This window comes from Melospiza georgiana, chromosome Z (assembly GCF_028018845.1).
Source record: "Melospiza georgiana isolate bMelGeo1 chromosome Z, bMelGeo1.pri, whole genome shotgun sequence".
NCBI classification, from domain to species: Eukaryota; Metazoa; Chordata; class Aves; order Passeriformes; family Passerellidae; genus Melospiza; species Melospiza georgiana.
Window position 1 is genome coordinate 80,203,337 of NC_080465.1, and position 19,019 is coordinate 80,222,355.

General features: G+C 40.6%; 1 protein-coding gene across 4 annotated transcripts in view; it reads right to left on the reverse strand.

The window, feature by feature from the left end:
- The window catches only part of EPG5 (ectopic P-granules 5 autophagy tethering factor), a 55,320-nt gene that overhangs the window by 13,553 nt on the left and 22,748 nt on the right, over nt 1–19,019 (reverse strand). For all 4 annotated transcript variants that reach the window (XM_058043768.1, XM_058043766.1, XM_058043767.1 and 1 more), the window contains exons 17-33: nt 17,364–17,504; nt 16,820–16,964; nt 15,814–16,011; nt 14,977–15,087; nt 14,045–14,164; nt 12,486–12,652; nt 12,068–12,292; nt 10,087–10,210; nt 9,051–9,192; nt 7,830–8,001; nt 6,505–6,667; nt 5,768–5,910; nt 4,373–4,529; nt 3,167–3,361; nt 2,033–2,246; nt 1,072–1,232; nt 756–963 (exon numbers count right to left, since the gene is read on the reverse strand). In XM_058043768.1, coding sequence (XP_057899751.1) covers nt 756–963; nt 1,072–1,232; nt 2,033–2,246; nt 3,167–3,361; nt 4,373–4,529; nt 5,768–5,910; nt 6,505–6,667; nt 7,830–8,001; nt 9,051–9,192; nt 10,087–10,210; nt 12,068–12,292; nt 12,486–12,652; nt 14,045–14,164; nt 14,977–15,087; nt 15,814–16,011; nt 16,820–16,964; nt 17,364–17,504 — 2,786 coding nt within the window. The remainder of the gene's footprint in view (nt 1–755; nt 964–1,071; nt 1,233–2,032; nt 2,247–3,166; nt 3,362–4,372; nt 4,530–5,767; nt 5,911–6,504; nt 6,668–7,829; nt 8,002–9,050; nt 9,193–10,086; nt 10,211–12,067; nt 12,293–12,485; nt 12,653–14,044; nt 14,165–14,976; nt 15,088–15,813; nt 16,012–16,819; nt 16,965–17,363; nt 17,505–19,019) is intronic.

Sequence of the window (19,019 nt, forward strand, 5' to 3'; positions counted from 1 at the left end):
TAAGGAAACAAAACAAAGTTGCTTTTTTCCTTCAAATCAAAATCAGTGAACATATTACAATTTTCTAAGTGTGGATATAATGTCCATTTCTCATTCTAACATTCACAGAATTATAGAATAATCAAGACTGGAAATGCCTCTAAGATCATTGAGTCCAACCATTCAATCAGTTCTTTCTGGTCAAATAAAAATTTAAAATACAATATGCTTAATAATAGCTTAATTTAACAATAGGGCTGTTTTAACAACCATCGTAGGCATTTTGCATTGTTAAGATGTTTTATTAATACACTTTTTATAAGACACCAGAGATTGTGGGGGCAAAAACGATCCATGCTTTAAACCTGCACATATTAAAATGTGTTAATTAATATTTAAATTAAAATTAGTTTAAAACAAAAAAAGTAAAAGCCGACTTTTTCCAGATTTAAATAATGCACGATGAAATTCAGTAGTGTTGCCCTACAAACCTCTGCTCAGTGCAAAAGACTCTATTTTTCTTAAGAAAGTACAATTGCCTCATAAAATAATCTCGAAGGAAGCTCAAATATTGAAAAAGCTTCTTCTCAGATTATAAAGCATTAAGTCCTACATGGCCATGAAGTAGCAGCAACATTTCCCATCCGTATTTTAATATTATCATTACTGCACAAATGCAAAGTAAGATTTTGCTGTATATTTAAATGGCCCTTAACAGAGGGAATTGGAGAAATCAGGTGTCTGTTCTTAAGTATTTTGCTTTTAAGACACATTACCTGCTAAAATTCTGCTACTGCCAACAGGCTCTTGGGCTACACTAGCAACTTCAGTGTCAATCAGTCGTTTAATGAGGTACTCCAGGAACGTGTTCACTGCAGCCACATAAGGAGTCCATTTTGAAAACAGGCCAAAAGTCCTGAAGTCCACCGAGGCCAGCCGGAGCTTGCAGAAGGATGTAGAAAGCCATTCTATTGTCTCTCTCACCTGTAAAAAGAAGGAAGCTATGAATCAGCTGCAGAAAGGCAGTGTTATCTGTCACTGGAGGGCATCTGTATCCCCTGAAAAGCCCAAATCAACCCAAGGGGCACCCACCTGTTCTGTGGAGAGCAGAGTTTTTGCAGCATCCCTCACCACAGGACCCTCAGCAGCATCACTTTTCTTGAAACTGCCCTGCTCAGCCACTGCAGAATCACACCCCAAAGCCTGAAGTGATGCCTTCCAACAGTCAGGGCTTAGAAGCTGCTCTGAGGAGCCTTAGGAGAAGGAAGGGAATGCATTTGTGAAAACCAGAAAGATATTAGTCCCTTTCTCCAAACAAATCAAACAGGGTTGAAATTAGAGCTCCCTGCTTCATGAAAAATTAGGTGAAGTGGGAGTTTGAAAGCCCCAAGTTTAAGGGTGAGAGATCATCTCTAGCTTGCAAATGTAATCAACATAACATTTCCTTTTGGCATCTACATGTTTCTCTTCTTAGACAGCTTCCCACTTTGTATATCCCTGGCTGCAAATACCCACTAAGAGACAGCTGCTCCCTCAGCAGGTATGGTTTGACAAGGAGAAGCACTTTTGTTCTCATTTGAGGGGCACATCTGAATATGTGTGGCATCAAATGTCAACCAGGACATTTTCGGCAGATTTCAGCATCAGTTACACATCTTCACAATTCCAGCTCTCCACCTGACATTGAAGGGTAATCAAAAACAAGGGTTCTGCATTACAGACCATGGCATAACCATCATAAATAGGTGCTAATATTGGCCTAATTGGTGCTAAATATGGACTAATAGTCCATTAACAGACGACTCTCCTCCATCCTTTTCCTGTTATATGGGATGAAAATCCATTGTCACTGATGTGTATGCCTCGACCCACAGAAGAACTACAATATGTCCTAAAAAACCACATTACATAGCAAGGCACATAAAAACACCCAAGGCAGAAACCTAAGGAAGTGTAAAACATTCTGCAGTTTAACTCTACCGCACAGGGTTCATGTTTTTAAGCCAGAAGGGTTCTGGACAAAGGCTTAGGACGCATCACCTCGGATACTCACTTTGCACGAACAACCTTAAGAAATCACTGTAGTGGTCAGGGAACTGATACTGGAGAAGGTTAGTCCAATGCTTGCAGAAGATATTAAATGGCATCAAAATATCTTCTTCAGGTTCCAGGCCACATGCATTGAGGGCCAGGTGAATGGACTCCAGGAGCTGGGTGCGCTCCGCGAGAGGCGGCTTGGCCACACTCAACCACTGCGTCAGGTCAAACTGCAACAGAGCACAGGGAGCAGCTGTGAGCAGGAGATTCAGCACACACAACACCTTTGGGAGGAGGGAGAAGTCACCGGGGAAATTAAATAATGATATTTCTATGTATCTAAGAAAAACATCATGAATTTGCATGTTGTTAGCCTGAACTCCCAACCTCACTCTCAAAGGCTATGATTTAGCATACTGCAGAAGTGCTCCAAATCTATGGAACAGCCCTTTCCCAAGGGGCTCAGATTCATAAAAGATGTGTCAAGAGTTTCCACACAAGCATTAAACTGGACTGATGCCCACAGTCCATACATTTTCAGGACGAGGAGCAAAGCTTTTGTAGCTTTGCTCAAGACCTTGGTCAGCAGGGTCAATACTGCCACCATGGACAGCTCAGAGTCCTGCCCAGGACAGACTGCCTGCTGCCGCCCTGTAACTGAAGAGGAAAATCAGAGCACTATCAAAGGCCAAGTGCTACACTAATTTCTCCACTGGCAGTGTCATGAGATATGCAAATCACATCTTGCTATTACCTTACTCTGTTTTAAGACAGGCAGGAAGGACACGGGTGCCAAGCAGAGCTGGAAAATGCAGACACTGTCCCAAATTTTGTTTTGATTGTTAGATACCTGGCATGCACTGGCTATTGTAATGAATGTCTTTGCAGAGATACCAGGCAGAAGAAGTCATCAAGAGATGGTTTTAATTTCAGCAGTAAGCCCTGGGAAGCACAAACTGATACTATGTGGGCTAGAAAAGGCTACTTAAGCTATTTGCTTTTCACTCCAGCCCCTCTTGAGCTTAAATGTAACACACCCAGTATGACCAACACAGCTCTACAGAACCTGTCAATGCTATTTTAAAATACCAGATTTGCATCTCCTTCCTCTGTAGCTTAAGAACATGGTCTTTAGGAAAAGAACTCCCACCTTTGTCAGCAGCATGAAGACAACGTCGCTGTTATCCTCACTCAGAAAGGCCACAACTTTTTCGTACAAAGTCACAAATTCACTGGGAGAGGCTACAGGAGTGAAGTAAGGAGAGAGGAGAGTACAGAGCCTCCGGTTGTGCAGGATGGTCTGGAGCAGACGCTTGCACTCTGATTTGGTCCCACTGATGAACACCTGAGAGAAGTGGGAATGGTGGAAAAAATAACAGCCAAATATCAGTCAACTGGAAAACACACCTCTTAAGCTTGTGGTGAGATACCCACAGTTTTGGTCCTTTTATAAAAAGGAAAACTTTATAAGAAGTTTTCCTCAAAAACAAGAGACTGAGATTATAAGATTAACATCATCTAAATGCTGCTATTCCACAAGATTTAACACAAAATATGTCCTCCTAGCTCAATTTATACCAGTATTTGTGATAACGTATGTTGTCTAAAATACCCAGAAATACTATTTTTTTCTGATGGAATAGCATAAGAAAATGAATCCTGATTTCACCAGCCCTGCTTAATAACAGGAAAAATTTAACAGAATTACAGCTCTGAAGAACTTCTCACTACTTCAGCTTTTAGAGGTGCTCAAGGACAGCAGCACACTGAAATAAGCTATATTTAAGATAAGTATCTGGACCCAAAGCAGAGGCTAATGATTTTCTCAGAGCACAAACACAGCAAACATTACCACACCACCAAGCACTTGTCTTCTCTACCAGCAAACTTCTGATATAACTCACTAGACAGAGAACACTGCGAGGCTGTAGAAGAAATGTTTAGTCTAAATACAGAGGTTGACAAGATGTGCATCAACCAGAAAGCAACAGGTAAAAGCAAAGTCTATGCTGAAACACTTCTAAGAACTGAAAGTATCCAAACCTTAGTTACCTGCCCAAAACTCCAGCATTTAAATTAACTCACACAATGACAATTTATAAACACTAAGCAGAGACACCACAGAGCAAGTTTTTATTTTGCTTAAATATAAACTTCACCTGTCCTAAAGACTGTGCACATTATACAATTAGCTGAAAACAAAATGGGATACAAGCTCAGAAATTAACTTTAAAACTTCTGAACACATTTAGGACCACTCCCCCCCACTAACAGCAGTGAAATTGGAAAGAATAAGCACCAAAAATCAAATTTTAAAAATTTAGAAAATATTTTCAGATTCAAGAAATAAACTCACTTGGCCCAGAATCTCAATGCAGGATGTGAAGAACTGCCTTGTGGGAGGATTACGTTGAGTTTCATCACACACATATTCTACCAGCGTAAAAAACAAACCAATTCCAACTTTCTTGATTGCAGGCATAGGCTGCACCTTGTAGATATTTATCAGAGCCCTAAAAAAATTAAGTTAAAAAGGCAAATTAAAGTTATGTATGGAAAATAACCTGTGACAACAAAGAAAGGTTTCTTGTCAATATATAGCCTAGAGATAAGTATTTGTGATACTCCCTGAGTATCCCTCCTTCTCATATCCAGACTGAAAAGTCACAGATTTAGCTCATGTAATTTTGCTGCCTGAAATGGATACTTCCAAACCTTACAAAGTCTCCACAATCAGAGTCAGAAAGTGAAAGATATCCAAAGCATAATTCCAATGGATTATTTCTCCCTTTAATCATGTACTCCTCATATTCTGACAGTATCTCAACTGACTTTGTATTGTAAGAAAACCTAGCCCATTTTATTTCACAGGCTCCACAATAAAAGAATTAAAATAGAATCAATCTTTTCTTGTGCATTGCCAAATAAATGTTTCATTGAGACCAAACCCCTGTCTTCATTAAATCTGAATTAAAACAGGTGAAGAATATGCAATTCCACAGACGCAAATTCCAAGAATTAGTTCATCCACAGAATTTTTCAGATTAGTGATGAAGAATGAACATGAAGTAGTACATAAACACTTTTACTTGTACAATCATTACACTCTATAGTAAACCAGCTGCACTAAGAGAATTCCAGCAGAAATCTGGAAGATTGAGGATAAAGTTGCTAAAGTAGACCTCTGGGATAAACTGTAAAAGTGAGGAAGAGGGCCTAGGATGATCCCACTTTATTCATACCCCCCCCAAAAAAAAGTGGTATTATCTAGGTATTATTTCACAGCACCATTTTTTTTCACGTATTGAAAAACTATTTCAAATTTTAGCACTCTAATGAAGATTTATGTCCTGAACTATAATTAAGAAAAACCCATAGAGTCATATTCACACCATGTAATTTAGCCTATGGCTGAGACAGCTGTGGTACAAGTTTGCCACTTCCTAAAGTTTAGCACAGCCTCCTTGTCATCACTCAGTGTCCTTTTACAGCATTAGGAGGGCTATTATAAGGCATAGAACAATAAAAAGAAGCAGAAAACAATAAACTGTGTGTCCTGCTGAGCCTGAGTGACCCTCTGATAATAAGAATTACTGTGTTACAAACACACAGGTCTCAAGATTCCAGCTCTGTTGCTGGCCTGAGCTGATGAGCTCAGGGAAAACACACAAACAAGTTCCACATTTTAACTCTTAACACACCAAAATGGAAGCACAAACACCACTGCCCAGAGCAGCACTGAGCAACCTACGTTATGAAATTCTCCACGTGCACAGCTGCTTCCACAACACCCAGGGAAGGTGGCTTCATGGCTTCTGCCTGCAGCTGCCTCACTTCCTTACGCAAAGCATGAAGCTGCTGGCTCACTGCTTCATTCTTGTGCTTCCCTTCAAACTAAACGACAAAAAACACACATTAATTGCAGAATTAACATGGTTTTGCTAGAAGACTTCCATGTTGCAGCTATTTCCAAAAAGTAAGCAGAGTCCAGTCAGAGAACTCTGATTTTGGATGGCTTTCCCCCTGAGAGCTTTCATCAGATTTAGTACACAGTGCCCAAGCACACATCCTTGGTCATGTTCCTAATTAATTATCACACGCACTAATAGAATTCATGTCTTTTATCTAAGGCTTTTAATCCACAGGGACTGAAACTTAGAGGGGATCAAAAAATTAATTTACTAAGCAACATAGGAGTATTTCCATAAACATTTTCATGCTTCTATTCCTATCAGCAAGCAAATTCCCACATCCATACACTGGGAAGCAGTTCAGAATGGATGCCACGAGCAAAACAAATTATGCAACAACTTATTCTTCAGCTGTTGATCTGCTTGTCCTTTCGAGCATTACACAAGGTATTTCAGATCACTAATATGTGTGTGGATTATTCACTCAAATGCTACCCCTTTCACAATAATTCGGCCATTTCACAGTCATCCCCTGTGTTCACCAGCCCCAAAACAGAGGTGGTGCCATGCCTCTGACCTGGATGGTGAGCTGGGCTGCTCCCTGGCAGCCTTTATTTGAAGTTCCCCGGCACTCCAAGTGGAGAGTGATCTGCTCCTCCCTGTTGACATACAGCTTGGGCACTGTGTCCAGGATCTCACTGTTCAGAGCAACATGCTGAGACTCCCAGAGAGCTGCAGTTCTGAAAGGCATTTATTAATAAAATTACCAAAATCTTTCCTGAAAACAGCAATGCTGAGAATTTTTAAGAGAGAGGAGACTTCAATTTAATGTGCTGTACAAAGACTCATGACACATTCCTGGAAAACATAAAAGGTTATTAAATAAAATTGAGCTAAAACTTCAAAGTAATAGCACTTCAAAGTAAAAAATAAAAAAAACCAGGTTCATAAGAACAAAACTACTCAAGTACGTGTGAGTTCTTTTGAATTACTTGATATGACAACCTGGAAGGAAACTGAACAGAATAATCTCTACAGGAAATGCAATTTTCCACCAGACCAAAACAAAAACAAAACAAACCAGAAAACAGTAAAAAGAGAGCCCACCTAAAATTGATAGTGGAATTGTTTAGACACAGCCTCTCATGGGCTTAGTAGCTTTTGGTCTGGTTCAAAATACTGTTATTAAATTACTAAATTAGGTAAGAACAGCTATAGATTGACCAGTTATGACTGAAACCAATTCAGCTGGATTATCTGAGTTGGAATATTAAAAACAGAAAGTCTCTCTCATTAACAAAGCTACCAAAACCAGAAATCAGATTTCTCTCCTGGGTGCTTCACATTGCAACTACTACCTTAGTGCAAAAGGTTTAAGTAACTCACTGTCAACAAATCTAGCCTAAAAGGAGAATTTAGACAGGAAATATGCCAAATCAGAAAATAAGTTAGATGATATCTGATGCAATCTCAGTCATTAGGTAAGACTTGTGCACTCTTATGTCAGTTGAAGAAGTGGAATAATGACCTGATAGATCAGAAGAAAGAAGAAACAAATGGGACAAGAAGCAGAGTCAAGTACTGACAGTCTTGTGCTGACACCATAAATGAGGCTGCTGTGAAGGCCATCTTTAGGAAGCAATTGTTCCCTGGGAGGGTGGGCAGGCCCTGGCCCAGGGTGCCCAGAGCAGCTGTGGCTGCCCCTGGATCCCTGGCAGTGCCCCAGGCCAGGCTGGATGGGGCTTGGGGCAGCCTGGGACAGTGGGAGCTGTTCCTGCACATGGCAGGGGTGGAATGGGATGAGCTCTAAGGTGCCTCCCCACCCAATTCTGTGACTCCACAATAATTGTAAGGCAGTGCTGGACCCACTGGAGAGGCACAAGGAGCACAGACAGGACTCACTTGGCGTGCTGCTGCAAGGTGTTCAGGTCCCGGCGCAGGAGCTGGATCGCGTCCCTCTGGCTCACCAGGGTGGCCGAGGAAATCACTGGCACGGGAGCTTTCATCGTCTGCAGAGGTAGAGGGGGCTTGGGAGTGTCAAGCTTCTTCAAATTATTCATGATCCTCACTTTGGCTACAAAAAAGATTTTTAAAAAAGCAGAAGCAAGTTTGGTCAATAAGAAAAGTTATGAGAAAGTGAACAGAAACATTAGTTTTCTTGCATGAAGCATTTTTAACTGCAGGCAAATATTTCTCAGGTTTCCCCCTCTGAAAAAAAAAAAAAAACACTCAACTAATATTCTTATTTTTGTCAAACTTTATTTCACACAGCTAATTTTCATGACCAGCTCTTGCATCAGACAAAGATTAGGATCAAAAGACCTGCTGGTTTCCTTGTTTTCCCCCAACAGTTTTCCTGTCACTCCATTTATTTTACATCTGACACACGCACCCAGACAAAATTCTAAGCAAAAATTCATCTTCCTTTCCCTAAACTGATCCTCACCAGTATTCTTATCAGTGTCAATTCCTTCTCAGAGCACAGCCTCTCTCTGGGTCAGCCCTCTCCTCCTGCTGATTTCCATTCAGTTTCAGTTATGAAACTATTCCAGTTCCCTTCTATTCCCTCACTCCTTCCTCTTCTTTGGATCAGCTCCAAATCCAACCTCTCCACATCCCTAATGTATCAGCTGTGACTATCACCCCTTCTGTCCTAGAACAACCCTTTCACTATGCCAAAATTCCAGGGGAAACACACAGGGAAAAAACAACACAAAAAACAAACTAACTAAACTAAACTAAAAAAAAAAACAGAGACAATATGTTTTCAAGTACAGTTGGTTTTACTTTTGCTTTCACCTGTCTCTCTCTAATTTTGGGAAAATGTCTGGAGCACACTCTGTGCAGAGGAACTCTTGGGGAGCTCACCCATGATGCCCTAGCTCTGCTCTGTGACATGGCAAACTTGAAGCCAAAAAGCATCAATGTCATAATTTTCATGTCATCATGAAAATCTGAGTGAGAAAACCATGACAACTTCATGGAAAATATTGTACCCACAGAAAACAAACCATATTAATATCTTTACTGACAGGCATCATCAAGCTCCTAAAGAAACCAGGGCTTTGACATCCCAGTAATTCTTTAAGGCACAGTTTCCTTAGCAGTATTTTTATCTCTTACCTGACAAAGGGTTGGTGAAATCTGTTTCCCCTGCAGAAGTACAGGTTGGATGTGATTCAAGCTGAATCTGCAGCCAAAGGTTCAGAGCTTCCTGAAACTCATGGTGAATGAGTTCCACATTGACATATTCCATCCACAGATCCTGGAGCACAAAAGAATTAAATTATCATCTCAGTTTTGGTCAGCACCATGTGCTGTCCACCCATTCTAGTAGCTGTGAAACTAAAGTAACTACATAAAATATATACCCTGCAGTTTTAAGTCATGGGAAATTTATTATTAAGGGCAAAAAATTAAACTGAAGAAAAACACTGAACTATTTTTATAACATATATAGAGATCTACTGAAAAGCATTTTTGAGACTTAGAGATTAAACTTGACACATGGTATAATTTCTAATACATAAGAGACAAAGATAGATTATTAAAAATCTGCTCCAAAAAAAGGAATGCAAGAGACCAAGATAGTCTAAAACATCATGGCATGATTAACTGCAGCCAGCCTAAAGGAGGCTGCATTTCCAGTAGTCATAGACACTGGAGGAGTGAAAACAAAGCAAGTATAAGGAAATGCCCTTCCAAAATAAGTCTTTAGGCTTGAAGAATAGAATAATAGAAGAATAGTTGAAGACTAGAATAATACACACTCACTAACTTATAGTTGAACCTGACATTTTACAGACTACCAACACAAGCAGGTTTTGGCTTCCAGTCTTTTGTTATTTAAAGCTGCAACTTAAAATAATTGTCTAACACTAACATAGAACATAAAAAGAATTACAGAGCAGTACAGAAAAAGGATTGTGTTGCAAGAAATGACAGATATGCAAAGAATCTACATCTGAGTCCTCTTTCAAACATAAAGGAAGGCAGTTTCGGATAGCACAGGATTTTTGAAAAAAAGGTTAGAACTATGAAGTTATCATACATGCTGTATGTGTATTAAAGACCAGTAACACAATTCTCACTGATTTCAAAGACTTATTTTAGCAAGTGGACTTTAGATTTCAGATTTTCAGCGTTATCAGCAACCCACCTGTTGATTCTGCATGACTTTAGCAAGTCTATGTGCATCATACTGCTTTGGTAAAGAGGGAATGTATGTATCTCCTTTCTGGAAACTCTCTTCTTCCAACCACAAAATTAAAACATTACAAAGCCTGAGGGGAGAGGGGGGGAAAAAAAGGAAAAAAAAATCCGTGTGAAGTTGATTGTTTTGAAGTTAGAATTAGGGCAACAACTAATGCTACAAGGTGGCATGGTTAAAAAAAGATATTTCGGGTGCATTTTCACTTGTTTACTGCTAAGTTAAAGACCCACAGTGCAAAGAAGGTACCTAGAAAAATACAAAGGACAGCAACAAAGAGCAAGAAGACAAATTCTGAAAAGGAAAACATTTATGCAAACTAGCATAAGACCCAGGACTGAAATAGTGTCTTATGTCAGAAAGTATCATCACAATCCCACTCAGAAGACCAACAGAAAAAACAGAGTTCACATAAGCAAGTTTGGCTCCTCACCCCAGAATCTCTCTGCAGTGCCTGCTCAAAAAGTCATGCCTGAGTTAAGCCACATCTTTTAATTTCTGTTCAGAGTTTCATTCATGACTAGTTCATTCTCATTCCCTCCTTTGTTAAAACTTTAACACAAATACACCTTTTTTTCAGCTGACATTGTTCCACCAACTGGTACCATTTTCACAGTCACACCACCCAAGCCATCTTGACAAGGAAGCACTAGAATGCCATTAAATCTTCACACTGTGGAGATTAAATATCAGCAGCAAACTTCTGCTTCCTTCATCAGTGTCACTGGTGAAAAAATGGAAGCAGACCAACTCCAAGAATCAGCCCCTATAAACCCTACCAATAACTTCCCTCCTGTCTAGGAAACCAGACAGGTCATTAAACTTCCTGAGTGTAAGATTTATTTGGGCGTAGAGTACTCTGGTCTTCTGCTGGAGCGGGAAACTTATTTGAAATCAAAGACTGAAAATATTAATCAAGTTCACCCTGTGACCATCTCTGGATTATTTTTCACAGACAATCAAGTGGGATTTATGATCTCCTTCGTTTGTTTGTACAGTACCTACTGACTGCTGAGGGGAGCACAGAGCAGGAGCTCCAATTCCACACATCCAGGGCCCCTGAACAAGGGACTCTTTTCAAAGACTTCAAATAATCCTTTCAACCATTTCCTAGCAATACTCATATACTTTCTCAGGTTTAGAGTACATGAGGTATAGATACCTCTTAGGAGCTACTGTCCCTCACAAAAGTGGGCATTCACCAGCTGAGTAGCAGTGACAAGTGACAAGTGTCTCCCTTCTTAGCCTACGCCAAGACAAAAAGTGAGTCCTGTGGCGAGGTTTTGGTAAGCAGATTTACCATTTTTCAGGTGGCACAGAACACACTTGGCAGAGCTAACCTTTAGGTCACTAACCAAGCAAACTGCTTGAACTATGTGCTTAAGACAACAGTAAATTATCTGATTATCTGTCTATTACTCAGACATAAATTCAGGCTCTGGTCTGTGACAAACATATATACACACCAACTAGCCTTTTACATTTATAGCTAGTGATGTACATGAGTGACAGATATGCCTAAATAATAAATATTTTGCCAGCATGGGGCTACCATTCATTAAAAAGCAAAGCTATTCCCCTAAAAGGAAACCTATCAACAATGTTTTATTTTAAGCAGTAAAACCTCTCACTCCCCTCTCAAACTAAACAAGTTATGCAAACAGAGGAATGGATTTGAGCCCAACTATGCACTTGGGGACATGGGTTAGTGGTGGCCTTGACAGGGCTGGGTTAAGCGCTGGACTTGAGGATCTTGAAAGACTTTTTTGAATCTGAATGTTCTATGATTTTATGCTTTTAGTAAGTGCCTGCAGCACAACTGAGGTCACATCCCTCCATTCCTCACACAGCCATGACTGTGCTGTACCAGTTACTCAGGCAGTTGCACTGATTAACACAAAACAGGGCAGATTTGTGGTTTTTTTTTTACCTGACAAGTTCCTTATGCAGCTCAGGTGAAGTCAGGTAATCAGGTGAGCAGCTGGCCTTCTCTGGTGACCTGTCAGTGCCCTCAGCACTCTCCACTCTCAGGGCTTTACTGGCAGCATGGTGGAAGTCTGCCACCTCTGTCAGCCGCTGCTTCATCTCATTGAGCAAGCTAACATGAGCTGCACTCTGAAAAAAGCGTCTTCCAATACAGCCATCTACAGGTAATCTAAAAATGAACAAAAAAAAGCATTGCAAAGTCTTGTTGCAAATGTCAAATCAGCATCTCTGCAGACAAACTGGCACACCAGAAAAGCCGCTGGTACCCACTGCTTTCAGGAGCGGTCAGTGTAATACACTGACTCTCGCTTGCTGTGCACTTAATTAGTGCTTGATAATCTTCTGGAGCAGGTCAGACTCACCCATACTGTGGTCCTGGTCGGTGAAGGTACAGGAGGAAGAATTTCTGCCAGACCAGTGGCATGAGAGGGTGATCTGCAGGGGTAGCAAGGGCCTGGTGAGCCCAGCGGTAAATCATGAGCCTCTGGAGGGAAGGGACGACGGGCAGCTTCAGCTGGGCCTGGGCTTTCTGCAGAAACAACATTTCCACACAAGCGTGGTGCTGTAACAGGCTGTCACGGGTTAACTGAGCAGACCAACACAGTGTGAACACTTGGTAATTACAGAGGAGAAAGCTCTGGAAGCAGTCACACATCTGTTACAGGCCTTGAAGGATGAGCTGCCCATCCCACAGTCATGCTGGAGAGCAGAACTACATCTCTGGTGCTTACAAACCCCCAGCGCGATGGCTCTGGCACAAGGCAAACATATGGGCCCTGGTGTTAATTACAGTTAATTACTGTTCTTCCTCGCAGAAGTAGATGTCCCTGGTTTAGATCTCCAGCACGCTACTTTTAGCTTTTTCCAGATTACATTTAATACAGCTCTAGTGAAAATTCAAAATGCACAGTGTAACTAATGTGAAGAAGGAACACAGAAGCAAAAGCAGAACAAAATCAAAGCAAACTATGCGTAGCAGTATCCCATCTTAGCAATACCACAGACCCACTAAACCATTAAACAGTCTCACTCCAAGCTCCCCTGGACTGTGCCTGAAGCAGGGGAATGGGAGGCTTTTCTGAGTTCCCTGGCACTTCCTCATCACCTACACCAAACCTCTTTTCCACACACTGCCCACACTCTTTTTGTTTTCCAGCTAAATCAAGACATGCAAGCCAAAGAACAAATGCTCTCCAGACCATATCCAAGGATGCAAGGCATGTACTTGACATGGCCAAACAAACACAGAGCCACCTGCTTTATTGAAACACACTGAAACAGCTGAGATGAAGGATGTGCCAAAAGTTACTTTGCGAATGGACAGCTTTGGTTTCCACTTGCTTCTCTCCAGAATTTCTAACTGAATTTGGGCAAAGAAGCTGGAAAAGGCTGCAATGTAGCCTGAAGTACAGCTGATTAGGTGCCTTATTAAAGGAGAGACCTAAATAGTATTGAAAGCCTTGGAAAATAATTCAGAAAGCAGAGAAAAGCAAAGGCCAGTCTTCTGCACAATTCAGGTCATCTGAGAAATCATCTGCTTGAAACACAGACACATTTTCCCACCTGAAAAATAAGCACTCCCCATATCAGGGGTATAGAATAAATGCACTGAAGTTTGTGAGGCATTAGGTGATTCAGACAATTATGCAAAAGCACAAATTAGTTTTCTGTAAATATTGATATAGTAAAATCAGGTATTTCCATTGTAGCTTTTAAATGTAAAAGAACTCAAATACACTCAAAATGTCAATGAAAATTTCCCTGCAGTATATTTTTTCCTGCACAGCCAAGTAAAGCATTATTTATAAATTTATCCTGGTAAGGAAGCAGTACATAAGAAAAAAATTAAATTATACAAGAGAACACTTTTCTCCAGCAGTTCTCTCTGATTTTAATGAAAAGAGATGACCAGCTCTCTCACCTTCAAAGCCTGATCAGGAGTTAAAGCATTGATAACCAGCTCCCCCTCCACAACTCTGCGAAGCTGTGAATCTTCTTCAAATATTGATTCCATATTTAACACTGTCCACGCAAACCAGACCTGGACAACACAGAAATGACAAAAACATTGATAACAAAATGGTAGGGGGCAGGATCAGGAAGCTTGATGATTTCTTAAGAGGAGTAAGTGTTTGATGGATTCTCATTGCAGAGTTGCAAAAGGCACTATCACATCTCAACAACAAAACTCCTTCATCCTTAAATTCAAACTTCCCCTTTGTACAATTTTGGGAAAGAAGGGGAAAAGTAGACAAATCTGACAGAATCACCCAGGGAACTCTGGAGGAAACAACCTTCTCAAACTCAGTAAAATAAGATCTCTCCTCTTCCACCTGCACTACACATCTCTGTCTGGGGTACTGCAAGGGTTTTTTTTCCCTTTGTGCTTGAATAAGGAACTCACATAAACAGAGAGAAAGTAACTCAAATTCAAAATATTTATCAGATAAAGACTGACCAGAAAGCAAAGTCAGGCTTTACAGATTTTGTCTTGTTAAACAGATCAAGAACAATAGTAGATTAGAAGAAAATGTAACTAATAAATCCTATTATATGAATTCTTGGATGCTGATTAGACAAGCTCTGGGACAGGAAGAAAAAGTGACCAAGAGAGAAAACTGAAAAAAAAACCCAAAAAACCCAAAAACAAAAACAAAAAAAACCACACCCAAAAAAAAAAACCCCACACTCAAAAAGGAAAAAAAGCACACACACACACAAAAAACCCCAAACAAAACTAAGCAAAAAAACCCACCCAAAAAAACCAAAACAAAACAGCAACACAACAGCCCAGAACAAACCCTAGACCAGTATGCTGCTTTTCCCATCACAAAACACCATCATGGCACTCACCTGAGAGGAGTTGGCACTGCTCTCCACAAAGGATGGTGTGACATTGCCTGCCACGATCCAGCTGACCAGTGAAGACAGCATTCCCTTGTCACAGTGATAGCCCAAAGCATTCTGCACAGAAACAGAAAACATTTGGGTTTTTTTCATGACCAGGTGATTTAGAAGCTACAAGTGGATCACTCAATTTTTATCCAGGTTCCTTTCCACCTCCTGTTGCTACTTTCCAACCTCAGCTCAGTCAGGCACCAACTGAAATGCCTGCTTGGACTTCCTATTTCAGTGAAAAAATCCTGTTGCAGTAACTGTGTCTGGCTTTTTCAGGAGAGGGAGCTCCATTTTTGTCCTAAACACTCCATCAAAGATTTGAAATGCAAGGAAGACAAAAAACAATACAAGTCATATGAAATTAAAACTGTGTTCCAAACTGGTTTTAGTAGTAATTATTATCATTATTATTAAAGTATCAGACATTTCATTAATCTTGACCCACTCAAGAAAAAAAATTTCTTGAGCAACTCAGAAAAAAAATCAGATGACTCCATTCATCACTCATCATCATGACTGGCTGCTCAGAGAAGCTGTGGCTTCTCACATCCCTGGAGGTGCTGAAAAACAGTTTGGACAGAGCTTGGAGCAACCTGGGATAGTGGAAGGTGTCCCTGGAGAGTGGAACCGGATGGGCTGTAAGGGTCCCTCCCAACCCAAACCACCCCAGGACTTCACAGTCATTCTTGCTGCACTTCAGCAAAATTCATCCCCATCAAAATCCCACCGTGCAACACACGAGCTGACCATTTACCCGAGAGCCACAGCAAAACACCAGAGCTCTCTATTTACCTTGTGCTGCTGGTAAAGCAGCTTTTGCACACAGTCCTCCTGGCTGTACTGGAAGGCAGCTTTGCACAAGTCATCCAGCAGGCAGAGCGTGGCCCTGTCCCTGTGCCACAGCTGCTGGCTGGTGAGCACCTGCACCCAGAACTCCAGGACTGCAGCTGGCCCCACTCCATTCGGACGGTCGCTCAGGAAAATGTGAGTCTGACAAATCAGAGGGGAAAACTGGTCAGCACATCGCAGCTTTGAGTAAAGCTTTAGAATTCACTGAGGACTGTTTGATTTGCTTGAGGCTGTAAAGCTATCCTTAAATTAAAATAATTTACAACAACACTCTCTACACCCAAGTAAGGACAGCTTTGTCATCTTCAGTCTCCAAACTTCTGCAGATCCTGAAGCCTGGAGAGCAGAGGATCTTGTGCGTTCAGCAAAAACAGACACGGAAGCCTTAAGTAGGACACCTGCAGGCATAAACAGCACCTATTTCCAAAGTCCAGGCTGCTGTTCCTGCAGAAGGCCTTCCCAGAGTAGGTCTGTTTCCACTATCCCTCTCTAATGTTAAAGGGCCTTGGGTTTTGACCTCTCTGCATTAAAAAAAAACACCACTGCTCACTAACTCAAGAACATTTTTCCATTCCAGAGCCCTAAATTAATGGTAAAAAGCAGAACTTGCAAACATTAATATCTCTGCTGCATTCCTCAAATAACACAGACAAGAAAGGAGTGCTGCATTTTACATTTCTTTTTTTAAACAGTTTTGACCTGGTATGGGAAAATGAATTTTCCAAGAAGTCTGAAAGGTAAATATTGTTGTTAGTGTCACATGCATTGCCAGATTTAGGCAAGTTTAAGCAGGAGCATTTCAAGAAACCAAACCCAACAACCAATACAGGGTACTCTGTGACTGAACTGCTAGGTTCAGTATGTTTTCTAACCTTTAACACTAACTCAGTCAAATAAGCTTGGTTTTAAACACTCTCTCCCCCCTTTCTTTTTTAAATAATCTTCTTACCTGTATCATACTACTGAGCAGCTTAACATTTTCTCCATAGTTCACTCCTGTCAAGTGCTGTGTCACTTTGTGGGTAACCTGCTGGGTCACCCCTTGAGGGACTCCACTGTCCAGATGAAGGAACAGTTCCACATAAGATAAAAACCTAGGGATGTCAACAAATGAAATTAAAATGCCTCTTACTCCATATTAAACAGAAAGCCTACAACTAGAGAATTTAAAATCAGTTCAACATCATCAGTGAGACACATACAGAAAGGCTTTGATTCACAACCACAAGGCAGATTTAATTGCCCCAGTTCAGCCATACACTGGGCACAGTATGAACATTTCACACCAGCCTGTAATTCAAGGCAGCTCATCAGAAATAAATACCAGTTCTTGAACTACATCAACACACAAACCTTACTCAGGATTTGCCTGGGAGACTATCAAGTGTCCAAACCAGAAGATCATTATTGACTTTTACTGCAACTATGAATAAATTAGGCAAACGAATGTATAAAATTTAAAAATTAACATATTATGAACATATAATGCTTACTGTTCATTCTTCAGGAGGTAATACTGGCAAGAGTAAAACAAGGGTAAAATTTTATCCAGCACATGGACTACTGTTCTCAGATGTTGAGACTGGACTAGTACACCCAAAAGAGGGATCCCTTCAGCACAGAATTTCTCGATGCTGTCAGAAAACAAACCAAAAAAAAATTAAGAAAAACATATTCACTATCAGCAGAAAGGAAGACAAGGTGTTGATTTAATTTTTATTAACTGAGATGTAAATATATTCAGAACTTTACACTTTATCTTTGAAAATCTAAATAGCTAAATACAGAGGATTTTTCTTCAGTGCAGGAATCATTCAATAGCTGACAGATTTGCTGAGTATTTCCTTCTCAAATATTTACTAAGTATCTCCTTCCTTCACAAATCCCTTTCTGGGGATCAGTGTCCCATCTTCCAAAAATCACTAGAGATGCAAGTCTTCATCAAGTTTCTATCACTTTAAACTCACTATTTTTGCCTAACTTGGACAATTCACCTCCTTCTCCAGGGAAAAGAGCCAAAGGCCAAACAGAGAAGGTGCACGGAGACAGACTAAAGAGGTTCTTTGGTTTTTTATTTCATGGTCAAAGTTCTGGTAAAATTTCCACTCTCAACCCAAAATACCTTAATATCAATCTCAGACTATTCCAGCGCTTTAAAGTATCTGTGGCATAATCTTAATGTGAAGCAATGATAAGATTATGAAGCAATGATTCTTCTCCTTCCTTGGGGAAGGAGAAGAAAGGCCAGATAATTTTTCCTTAAAAGACTAACACAGTATTATACATTAAAAACAAGTTAGTGGAAATCTTGAATAATACAGCACAAAACCAAAGGGATCAGAGACTCAGGGAAAAGAGTTCTGGTGAGAACTGATCAAATTCTGTGTGACTCAGTATGTCAGACAGGAACATTTGATTACATCCAAAAGCCTTACCAGCTTACAAACCAGCTAGAAGCACTGGAAAGGACTCTGTTGGAACACAGTCAGGGCTAAGAGGTTCACTGCTCTTATAATGCCTTTTATTCACCATTCCCAGAGTGAGTGGGCTTTTTCTCCTCACTGCTTTCTGAATGCAGTGCTGCCCTGATGAAAGAAATTACCTCTACAACAACCCTTTCAGTAAGTGTGGTTCAATCTTACTCCTGTCCAGAGAAATTACTATTAAGCCTCAGTTTAAGTATTATTTCTTATGATTGAATCCTAAAGTGCAGAAGGCAAAAAAAGTTCTATTAGCAAAATAAAGGAAATAGTAGGTTGTTTGAAAGAATTCAAGAATAATTTCTTCACAAAAAAAGGATTATTAAGCACTGGAACAGGCTGTCCAGGGAACCCTGGAGGTATCCAAGGAATGACGTGGCACTCAGTGCTCTGGGTTGGGTGACAAGGTGGGGATTGGTCACAGGTTGGACTTGATGACCTTGGAGGTCTTTCCCAACCTAAACATTCTGGGATTCTGTGAAACTGCTATCACAGAATCACAGGAAGCTGGGGCTGGAAAAGACCTTGAGATCATCCAGTTCAAACCCCTCCAAGGCAGGGTCACCCAGAGCAGAAGACAAAGGAATGAGTCCAGGTGGGTTTGGAATGTCTCCAGAAAGGAAGAATCCAAGTTCCATGGGCAGCTGCTAAATATTTTTAGTATTTGTA